This window comes from Cnephaeus nilssonii (genome assembly GCF_951640355.1).
Source record: "Cnephaeus nilssonii genome assembly, chromosome: 12".
Lineage (NCBI taxonomy): Eukaryota > Metazoa > Chordata > Mammalia > Chiroptera > Vespertilionidae > Cnephaeus > Cnephaeus nilssonii.
Genome location: NC_137083.1, coordinates 53,562,330 through 53,574,455, shown reverse-complemented (window position 1 = coordinate 53,574,455; position 12,126 = coordinate 53,562,330). Strand labels below are relative to the sequence as shown.

Genomic DNA, 12,126 nt, shown 5'->3' with positions numbered 1-12,126 from the left:
TCATAAGTACAACCACGCTAAAACCTCGGCGGCTGATAAGATGAAGCCCAGGTTTCTTCCCTTGGCCTGTGCTGTCTGGCCTCTGTCGACGCCCCACCTCTTCCCGGCTGCTCCCTCAGCTGGCCCACGGACTTGGATACACTGGCCCCCTTCCTAAAGGTGTTGTGTGATGACTAATAAGCAAACAGGATCCAGGCTCTATTAGTCAGATAAGCTCAGCGCTAGAACAAAGGATCCATACCCGCGGTTATCTATGGATACGCTTTCAGACATTTGAGAGATCCTCACACTCAGGACTAGAGCACTAATCTGAGGCAAGAGTTTTGGTCCATTGCAACAGCCAGTCACCAATAGCCAGCCCTCCGTCACCTCTGACCCCAGAGTGGTCATCAGGCCCGGGAACCAATGAACTTCGCTGGACGGATGCCCTCAGGGCAGTCAGCATTTTTCATCAGGCTGATGTCCACCCCAAGTTTTTCTGGGATATACAGAATCTCTTCACTTAATTATAAATTAATTTTTTTTTGAGAGGAGTCTTTCTTTAAGGACCATTCGTCAGAGAAATCCGTGGTTGAACCAATTTGTTTCTCAGCCAACATGGGGCCAGCTCTGCTGCTGGTTACCCGGGGAATTTAACGTAAATGTTTATTGACGGTACAGTCATCAAGAAAATGAAGTTGCTGATTCATTGCCTTACACAGAAACCCTTTGTTTTTCCCTCCTCTTCCTTCCTCTTTATAAGGAGACACTGTGAGAACGAGCACATTCCGGGGACCCACTCCGTGTGATGTTTTCTCGGTTGCCTCTTCCTTCTTCCACCTGCAGAGCGTGATTCCTGTAACGGCAGGACCATTAGACGCCTCATCCCTCGGCAGGACGCCCCCGAGGGTCTCCGAGGAGCGATGGAAGGCTGGGGGTTCCTCAGCCTGGAAGCGAGCGGCCCCGTGCTGACGGTGACCCTGTCAGTGGTCCTCTTGGCCCTCCTCAAGTGGTAAGTGCGGCTCAGAGACGGCAGCCCTGCAGCCCTGCTGGAGCCGGGTGGGGACGCAGGAGTGTGTTTTCCTTCTTTCCTAATCTGGAGGGAGTTGAGTATTAACACAGCTTCAGAATGGAAGGCAAACAGTCGGGTTAATCTTTTGCTAAGATGCATGAGATTGCGGTGTCAGAAAAGGCTGGGGGGTCAGTCACTGAGAACGCTGACCGTAATTAAGTCTCGAGAGCGATGGAAAAGGAAACAAATTGGAAAGGTTTGGGGAGAAGTATTTCCTCGCACCCCGTCCTGTCTTCTCACCTTGCGTTTCTAAGATCCTCTCCCCGCCTTGGCTGTACAGCACAATCGGCCCCTTGGTTCATGTTACACTAAAACCAGAAAGGATGTGGGAGCTCTCTGGCATCGGGGGCTACCCTGCGGGCAGTCACGGATGGGGATTTCTGGAGGTTTAAGGACAAAGTGGTGGAACGAATTCCCTTGTTTCCTAATATTTGATAAAAGAGAATGGGTCCCTACGAGCACAGCACACTCTGTAGCCACCAAGTCTGGGACCCTGCAAGGATCTCAGATGTGAACTGGGAGCAGCTCCCGTGTAGTGTTAGTTCAACAGGGTTTCCGACGTCTGGCTCAATCCAGGGTCCCACGCCAGGCAGCACTATGCATATCCACCTGTCAGTCATAAGCACCTGGATTTAGGCAGCTCTGGGGTTTGAGGGGAAGGTGGAAAAAATAATGGGGAACTTGGGTTTGAACAGAATTTCAATTTATGTTTCCGGTGGTAATAAAGCCTCCTCTAGATTAATAACTGGGAAAGCACTTTCAGAAGCATCAAACATTATGCAAATGTGAGGTATTATTCTTTTGGAATTTGCATAGTTGAAAATGGGACTCACGTTTGATGTTCTGTGATGATGAAATTACTTCTTGAGAACTGGCTCTGAAAGGCAGCTTCAGCCCAGTGCTGTTTTGCTTTTTAACTGGTTTCATTATCTTTTGAACTTCTCTATGGCAGTGTAGCTTATCTTGCCTTGGGACCAGCCACATGCAAAAGGTAGCCACCCCCCCCTCCCCCGCCCCATTAATCCATCTTATCTTTCCACGCTCAGTGACGCACACAGCACAGCACCTGGCACAGGGGAGGGTGCTTACTTAGTAGATGTCAGCCACTCTAATGAACTGACACTGATGTAACCTAAATGCAGAGGAGAGTAAGTCTTTGGTGCTTTAGGCATATTTTAAATTACTTATTAATATTAATTTCTCATGAACAGCTAGGCTCTGATTGTGGCTCTCAAAGCATGTCCCACCTGAGTCCTCCAGGTGGTCTCATGGCATCAATGTTTATATTATACTAGAGGCCCGGTGCATGAATTCATGCATGGGTGGGGTCCGGCTGGCCTGGCCTGATCCCGGTGGGGCGGGGGTGGGGATGGGTGATCAGGGGCAGGGCTGGCTGAGGGGAGGGGCCGAGGGCAGCCCCCTGGTCGAACTCCTGGTTGAACTCTTGGTTGAGGGGACAATTTGCATATTAGCCTTTTATCATATAGGATACTTCCCTACATGTCTGTGGCTGTCGTTAGTGTGTTGTTTTCATTTCTGTATTCTTATGCCAAGCTCAGTGCCTGACTTATGGCCTTGATAAATGAATGAACCGCATACATTAATGTTGCTCTGGTCACAGAAAGGGGCATGTGTCCTCACCATAAGCTGCTGTAACTGTAATCAGCATACATCAGAAAGTCACGGTCAATAACACCGCACTATTCAGCAAGGCAGCTGTGCATGTGTAATCTATTCCCGGGGCCAGATTAATAACCTGGGTCAGAGACAAGATTAGATAAAAGCATGAAGCAGAGGTGGTGAATAGGAGGGGAGAGCTGACTTCCACCTGTTATCACAAAAGCATTCATTGATCTGTTCATGTGTGCCAGGCGTGGAGTGAGGCCCTGGGCAAGGTCAGGAAACAGGAAGTCTGGACGGGATCCCATGGCAGGGGGCATATGGAGGTCCTGGGGTAAGCTCAATGTCTGGAGAGAATATTCCAGAAGGAGAGGAGTAGCAGGAGGGAGGAACCGTGGCTATGGCTCTGGTGCCCTTGAGTCTATCCCTTGATTCGGCTCCAGGAAACCACCTTGGCCTGTCGACCTTTCTCTTCCAGGCAAGGTTCTAGGAAGCCACTGAGCCACAGACAGCAGCTTGAATGAAGTGGGGTCTCCCCAGCTTCATTTTCTTTAAAGGGTGCATGTGAGAGAGACGCTCACAGCCATCTTGCCTGAGGAGAATTCGAGGAGTGTGGCACGTCCTGAATATTTCAACTCCTTAGTCTCTCCTTTCAGAGCGACACCTGCCATTGGCCACGTAAGATCGTAATGGAGAACCTACACTAAACTCTGAGAAGGTAAAATTATGGGGGACACCAGGATAGTTTCTTGCCTCTTCAACCAGCCGGCAAGTTCCTCCCAGGTAGGGGTGAGGTCTCATATCTCATTACAACTCTGGAAACTTCTGTCCATGGCACAGATGTTCTGCTAGCATTTGGTTTAACGGGGGAAAGTTAAGAAGGACACATTTATCAGCCCAGCGTCCAGGACTCAGGCCTTGGCTCTCGCATCCTTCAGTGGCCTCATCTAGTCTGTCCCCCGACATCCTGTGCTGTTCATGGTTCTCTGAGGGACACGCTGCCGCGGGCCTTTGCCCTGGTTGGCCCCCATGCTCGGATGCCCGTCTTCTCTTCTCTTCAATGCTAAGCTCCGGGGCATCTCCTCAGGGAAGCTTTTCCTGGGGTTGCCCGAGGCACATACAAGCCCCCACTCAGTGCTGCTTTTATCATCCCTCTCATCTCCTCTCTTTCACATGCCTGGCTCGAGCTTGGCACCTAATAAATGTTGGCTGAAGGCTAATTCCAGCGTCTAATCTCTGCTGGTATTTTTCTTGCTGGTTCCACTCTTAGCCCTCACAGCTCAGCGTAAATCTTTTGGCCACATGAACCAGCCCCTTTCCTGAAAGCCTACTGCATTTTCACTTCGTACCTACTTGGTGATCACTTTTCTAATTGTCGCAGGTGAACTGTCCTTGTAGCTCCACCCCGCCCCCCCCCCTCCACACACACCTTGTAGAGTAGAGACCATGGCATGTACGTAATAAATGAACACGTCTTAGTTATTAAGTGTATGTGTGAATTTGAAAAGAAGAAGACAAAATAGTTCATTTCATTTAAAAAGAGTGCATTGTAAAATAGGCATAGTATATTTTAATAGTTTTCTCAAAACTGCACTTGACATGATTTTTCAATGAGGATCATTCACATTGGCAGGTAGATGGCTGAGCAGCGTGAATTGGGGTATAAGGAGACCAGGACCACTCCACTGGGGTGGGAGACAGAGCTGGGGGTGTAGAATCTATGAGCTAGAAGTACATGAAGCACAGCAAAGGTGATTAACACATGTGAGAAGCACCTTAAGATTTCTGTATAAAACTGTTTTAAATTCTTACTCCTGGAAGAGATTTGATGTATAAGAAATAAGTTGCATGAGTTGAATATTGCTAGAGGCAGCCTGGACTCCTAGTGCTTTTAAACTCTCAAGCACACCTAAGAACTGGCAGCTGGATTCCTGTTATAAAGATTTCTTTATTCTTTAAGAAAGAGTATAGGAGATAGCCCAAATATTAATAGTGGGCCTCTTTTGGTGCTGGGATTATGGGTGATTTTTATTTCTTCTCCTAGTCTTTTAGTATCTTCCATAACGCTTGAATGAGTATGAATAGCTGGATTGAAAAAAAAAAGAGAGAGAAACTTGACCAAAAAGAGTAGGAAATTGCTTCTCTCCAATTGTGAAGAGGAAAGCTTTGGGCATGGAGGTTTTATACTTTAGGCATGGAGATTTGGGGATGGTAATCTCACTATTTCTACCCGCAGAGTAAAATGTACAGGGCAATTTGGAGTCATGGGAGAGTCTTGGCTGATGATGCAGTGAGAAAGGTAAATGGAGGCTGTTCCACTAAGTAGCTAAGCAGTTAAAACAAGTGAATATATGCCTATGGTGGAGGCTGAGAAGAGCCCTTGGGAAGATGGAAGGGCTTTTAGTGCCGAGCTGCATTTAAGGTTCAGGATCCCAAGACCAGAGGTACAGATCAAACAGACGTTAAATTAGGAATCAGGGTGAGTTAGTGCTCTGGTCAAGTCTCAGTCTGAGACCAGGTTAGAGTAAAATGTGATGGGTGATTATTAAGACTTAAGACTATAACGGAAATGCCTATCACTATACCTGAGAATTTCTTTCTCAGACAGCTTGCTCTACATGGGGGAGAACTGGATTCTAATTCTAGACCCACACCTGGTCCCAGAGCATATTGAAAAGACACCATTGCTCCCTGGGACGCAAAGATGGTTCAACATTCACAAATCAATAAATGTGATACACCACATTAACAGAACAAGTATAAAAATCACATGATCACCTCAATAGATGCAGTAAAAACATGTGACAAAAATTCAACTTCCTTTCATGATAAAAACGGTCAACCAACCAGGTATTGAAGGAATGTTCCTCAGCATAGTAAAGGGCATATATGACAAGCCGACAGCTGACATCATACTCAACAGTGAAAAGTTGAAAGCTTTTCCGATAAGATCAGGAACAAGACAAGGATGCCCATTCTCACCACATTTATTTAACATAGTATTGGAAGTCCTAGTCAAAGCAATTAGGCAAGAAAAAGAAATAATAGCCCTCTAAATTGGAAAGGAAGAAGTAAAACTGTCTCTGTTTGCAGATCCCACGAATGTGTGTGTATACACACACACACACACACACACACACACACTGAGTGGGCAGATTATTATGATCTCTAATATATATATTAGAGGCCGGTGCATGAATTCGTGCATGGGTGGGGTCCGGCCAGCCTGGCCAGGGGGAGGGGACATGGGCGGTTGGCTGGCTTGCCTGCTGGTCGAACTCCTGGTCGAGGGGACAATTTGCATATTAGCCTTTTATTATATAGGATATACACTGAGTGGCCAGGTTATTATGTGTTCAGAGATCATAATAATCTGGCCACCCAGTGTGTGTGTGTGTGTGTGTGTGTGTATATATATATATATATATATATATATATATATATATATATAAATATATATCTCCTATATAATAAAGAGTTAATAAGCTAATTAGACCAGATGGTGGAACAATCTTCTGGAATGACCAGTGGGCAGGGGGCAGGGCTGCAGGGCTGCAAGGAAGCCAGGGCTGCTGTGAAGGCTGAGGCAGCCAGGGCTGCGAGGGCCAAGCCCCTTGCACAAATTTCATACGTTGGGCCTCTAGTGTGTGTGTGTGTGTGTGTGTGTGTGTGTGTGTGTGTGTGTATATATATATATGTATATTTCTAAAGACTCCACAAAAAACTTTTAGAATTAATTAACAATTTTAATACAATAGTGGGATACAAAATCAACATAAAAATCAGTTACGTTTCTATATACTTACAATAAACTATCTGAAAAAGAAATAAAGAAAACAATCCCATTTACAATAGCATCAAACAGAGTAAAATAGAAATAAATTTAGCCAAGGAGTAAAAGATGAAGCAGACACAAAGAAATGGAAAGATATCCTGTTCCTGAATAAGAATTAATATTGTCAAAATGTCCACACTACGTAAAGTCATCTACAGATTCCATGCAATTCCTATAAAAATTCTAATGGCATTAGAATAGGAAAAAATAGAAAAAAAAAACAGAAATAGAAAAAAAAAAAAACAGAAATAGAAAAAAAAAAAAAACCCTGAAATTTGTATGGAACCATAAAAGACTGCAAATGCACTCCACTTCCTGATTTCAAACTACAGTATAAAGCTATAGTAGTCAAAACAGTCTGATACTGGCATTTAAAAAAACACATAGATCAATGGATCAGAATAAAGCATTTAGAAATAAACTGATGGATATACAGTAAATTAATTTTTGACAAAAAAGCCAAGAATACACAATGGGGAAGGGATACTCTCTTCTTCAATAAATGATGCTGGGAAAAGTGAATAAACATATGCAAAAGAATGAAATTGAATCCTTATCTTTTACCATACAGAAAAATTAACTTGCAATGGATTAAAGACTTAAATGTAAGACCTGAAACTGAAACTTCTAAAGAAAACATAAGGGGAAATTCCCTTGGCAGTGGTCTTGGTAACCATTTTTTGAATATGACACAAGAAGCACAGGCAACAAAAGAAGAAAAATAAGTGGGACTACAGCAAATTAAAGAGCTTCTGCACAGCAAAGGAAACAATCAACAAAATAAAAATGCAAACTACAGCCTGGAAGAAACTATTTGCAAACCATATACCTCATAAGGGGTTAAAACCCAAATTACAGATGGAACTCATGCAAAGTAATAGCTAACAGGCAAACAAAAAAATAAAAAAATGGGTGAAGGATCTCAATAGACATTTTCCCAAAGAAGATATACTAATGGCCAACAGTTATATTAAAAGGTGTTCAACATTACTAATCATCAGGGAAATGCAAATCAAAACCACAACAAGATATCACCTCCAACCTGTTAGGATGGCTGTCATCAATAGGAGATAATAATTGTTGCCTAGGATGTAGAACAAAGGGAACCCTCGTGCACGGTTGGTGGGAATATAGATTGGTGCAGCCATTATGGAAAACAGTATGGGAAGTCCTAAAAAATTAAAACTAGAACTACCATATGACCCAGCAATTCCACTTCTTAGTATATATCCAAAGAAAATGAAATCAGGATCTTCAAGAGATATCTGCACCCCTGTTCACTGCACATTATTCACAATAGCCAAGATATGGAAATAATCTAAGTGTCCATCAATGGATGAATGGATAAAGAGGTTGTGATATATATATATATATATATATATATATATATATATATATATATATATATATGCATTATTTAGCCTTCAAAAAGAAGGAAATCCTGCGATTTATGACAATGTGGATGAACTTGGAGGACATTATGCTAAGTGAAACAAGCCAGACACAAATATTGCATATCACTTATATGTGGAATCTAAAACAGTCAAATTCATTGAAGTCGAGAACAGAATGGTGGTTGTCAGGGGCTGGAGGGTGGGGGGAATAGGGAGATGTTGGTCAAAGGACACAAATTTTCAGTTATAAGATAAATAAGTTCTAGAGATCTATTGTACATGAAAACTATAGCAAATAATAATGTATTATACTTGAAAGTTGCAAAGATTTGTAAATCATAAGTGTTCTTACCAACACACAAATGGTAACTAGGTGAGGTGATGGATATGTAAATTAGCTTGATTGTGATAATCATTACACAAGGCATATATATATATACTAGTAGCCCGTTTGCACGAAGATTCGTGCAATAGACCTTCATTCACCTGACTGCCTGCACCAGTTTTCTGCCGGCACCGGGGACCCAGGCCTTGGCTGTGGCCACCGCCTTCTGCCTTCTTTCAGGGTCGGGGCTTGGCCCCGGGCAGTGGCCTTGGGCTCGGCCGCACCCAACATCCTTGCTAAGGATCGCAGGAGCCGACCCCCAGTGGTTTCCTGTGATCCGTGCAGGCTCCCCGCTGGTGCCCAAGGCCGGGAAAGCCTCCACCCGAGGCTTTCCCGGCCTTGGGCTCCGCCATACCCCAATGTCCCTGCAACGGTTTCCTGGTGGGCGTGGTTGGTGGGCGTGGTGTGGTTGGTGGGCGTGGCTTGGGCGTAGCGAAGGTACGGCCAATTTGCATATTTGTCTATTATAAGGTAAGATATGACAACACCAAGTTGTACACCTTAAAGATATACAATTTCTATTCGTCAATCAGACATCAATGAAGCTGGGGGGAACCCACTCAGATAGAACACGGGAGCCCAGCTGAGAAACCTTGAGCTGGGCAGAGCAAGGGAGCCACCGAGGTGTCCCCGGTATAACCAGAGGCAGAGGGAGGGACACCCAGCCACTGAGTGGGTATTTGCAGAGTGAATGAAGATCAGTTTGATCACCATTTCCCAAGTTCTGCTCCTAAAAATGTTTGTGAGGTTACATATAATGACGTGCAAGGCCTTTCTTGGAGATTCACAGCAAGTCAAAGGCCCTGAAAGGTTCCATGGCAAAGAAATCTGTTTAACTTTATTTAACTCAGGGTTTCCTGAGCTTATTTAATTAAGGAACGCCGCGCGTGGCCATAGTGAGAAGGGCAGTGGAGACCGCCTGGGGTGTTCCCTTGGAAAGAGTGTTCAGTCGTGTCAGCAGTTAGGCAGCTGCCCAGCTGCTGGAAATGAGGGGCTGCTGGACAGAGGAGTAAAACATGGGCATGATCCCTCTGCCAGCTCCCAGGCTCCAGGTTGATGATGGGATGGTGTTTTTCAGGGCGTAGAGGGCACAGAGTCTAGAGGGCAAAGTCGGGCCAATGTGTGGGGCTGGCACTAGTTCAACATCAAAGGAAACGAATAACCACAGCTGTCCGGCAATGGCCTGGGGACTTGTGAGTGCCCCTCGGCGTCCATCAGGAACGCTGCCGCAGCTGGGCAGCTGGCCTAGGTGACCCCTGAGGCCGCCAGATCTAGGCTGCAGGGCTGTTTCATCTGTTGATGCTCTCACGCGGGCAGGTCTGTGCTGAACCCACCTGCTGCCGGCGAAGCGAGTCAGAAAACACACGCGATCCACTGGTGTCTGCCCCCTCTTCCGCCTGGCTGCCCTGCTCATCTCCAGCGGCGTTTCCTGCGGCCCTGACGGTGTCCCAGGAGCCTGGGAATGCGCCCACAAAGCAACTCCCAGGGGCCTCGCAGCGGCTTTGTGCGTGACCTCTTGCTTCTCGCCTCCCTGTGCCAGTCCCTCGGCTGTTCTGTGTCGCCAGCCAGTCGGGGGTTGCTTTGGGAAGCAGAAGGGTCCTGGGCTGGGTCCTGAAATGCAGGGAGGAATTGACTTGGAAGAGAGTAGAGCGAGACAGTTTCAGGTGGAGCAGTATCACAGGCGAAGGCCACACCAGGGTTTGTAACGTTTGGTGGAACGAAGCATTAAGAGTGTGAGTAGTGGCCGCATTTTAGAAATAATGTTAAAGGCCGTGGGTAATTTCCAGCGCCCCAGCGCCTCCGGGGAAGGGTGCGTGCCACTTCCCGCTTTTATGTTTTTGTACTTTTGTCTGGGATGTGATGGGCACTTTGGTTTAATAACTCGGTGATGAGCTTGGAGATGAAATCGAGCCTGCTTATGAAAACGAGGTCTGTGCTTCCTTGAGGACCATTTTCACAGAATATTACTTTTTTTTTTGTTTTCTCTCTTTTCAACAGTTATGCACAATATCCCTAGCCTTCCCCTCGCTTTATTGATTTTCCACGACGTGAGTACGAGGTGTGACTATAAAGTAACGTGACTGATTATTTTAGTTCACACACCAGAACTTACGCAGCCCAATGCATTTTATGACCCGCAGAGGCATTTTCCTGGTGGGTAACCCTTCCCTGCACAGGGGCCACTCTCGCAAACCGCGTGCTGAGCCCTTTTCTGTGGGAATGGTCCGTGGTGTCTGGATGCAGTCTTTTGGCAGCTCTCCGGGCAACAGATCATCATCTTGGTTGAGAATGGATTGATTTTTAAAACAGCCCCGATTTGGGGAAATAGATGATCAGACGGGGGCACCATTTTAAACCCCAAACAAAATGTGATTGTAAAACAATAAGGCATCACTGTTGTTTCCTCAGAGGGTCTGGAAGCCTGGGAATTCTGCGGAGGGGCCACACTTATTGGGCATAGGAGTTGTTCTTCGTTTTTGTTTGTTTGTTTTAAAGGAAAAATAGCAATAGTCTAAATACGTATGGTCATACTTTCTCTAATCTGGTAAGGAATTTAGGCTGCTGTAGCATTGGCTCGCCGGGCAGAGATGAATGAGGAATCTCATTCCTCCTACAAACAAAGCCAACCATCAGATTGGTGGGGGAGCCTTACTGAGCCCCCTGAGTAAACGCTTGCGGCCGCTCTCCCTGGGAGGACAGAGGCTCTTCCAGAAGCAGAGCTGCTGGATGAACCCTCCCCTCCCCGCTGAACACCATCACCACCACCAAACGGGCCCTCATTGGCCGTGGAGGCCCAGTGCCCCGTTCTCGGGAACCTCAGCAGAGTAGCAGGAACTTGCTTCTGACTATAAAAACAAAGTGCCTCTGCACCTGGGATGAGACTTTGGGGACAGAGGGACAGGGGACAGGAGCTCACACTATTGTGGACTGGAACTTCAATTATTAAGAGCCACCTTGTTCCTGGTTTGCCAGAAATATGTGATGTTGCACAACTTCCTGGGGGGTGGGCAGGGGAGGTGTGTCAGCTGAGAGGGAGATCCCCAGAGCCTGTGACTCAGTGTCCTTGGCCTCCTCGGGGAGCCTGTGCCTGGGCCGCACTGCGGGGCCGCCCTGAGCCTTGGCGGATGCCCTCACAAAGGTGTGCTTCTTAGGTTTGGCGGAGGCACACGGCATTCCTGGGTGTGGCCCCAGAAAGAAGACGGCTTTTTAAAATTGGTATTTGTTCGAAGGTGTCTGGAAAAATGGTGTCAGAGATGGTCTATAAGCAAGGCCAACCTCTATAAATAGTGGCTTCACCCAAATCCTGTTTTCTAAGCACTACACCCAGACGCCCGGGGAGGGCCAGCGCTATGTACCCGAACCAGCCGCGGCCTCCACATTGGGAGCTGAAAGGTGCCTAAAACCCTCCTGCCTTTTCCTCCTACCTGCACACCACAGGCCCCTTTTCTCTGCACACTTTGCATCCACCATCCCTGCTGCCTGGATGCCCTCCCCTCTCTGCTGAATCCAATCCTATCCATCCTTCCAAACTTTGTCCAAATGTTGCTCTTCTTGAGGGTCTTCTTAACCAGGCCAGCCCTCAATGATCTGCTCACTTTGAACTCCAGTAGCTCTTTCTGTTTCTATTGCTATCTTGACACTTACTGTATTTTTAAAATTGTTTCTGCATGTGTCCTCTCTTCCTAGCCTGACTATAAGCTCCTGAGGGCAGGGGCTGAATTTTAAGCCAATGAGTGGCTTGTGCACAGTCGCTGCTCAATAAACGTTAGTGATGATAATCCTGCCTCAGGTAACTGAGATAGCAGTCCTGCTTCCAAGATGATTGCTGTTACGCAGGTGC

General features: G+C 46.3%; 1 protein-coding gene across 2 annotated transcripts in view; it reads left to right on the top strand.

The window, feature by feature from the left end:
* The window catches only part of TBXAS1 (thromboxane A synthase 1), a 155,050-nt gene that overhangs the window by 7,634 nt on the left and 135,290 nt on the right, over positions 1 to 12,126 (top strand). The window contains exon 2 of one of the 2 annotated variants that reach the window (XM_079785787.1): positions 826 to 991. In XM_079785787.1, coding sequence (XP_079641913.1) covers positions 903 to 991 — 89 coding nt within the window. In that variant the 5' untranslated portion in view covers positions 826 to 902. Of the gene's footprint in view, positions 1 to 564; positions 992 to 12,126 lie in introns of those variants that run through there. The other variant, XM_079785786.1, reaches the window with a different exon arrangement.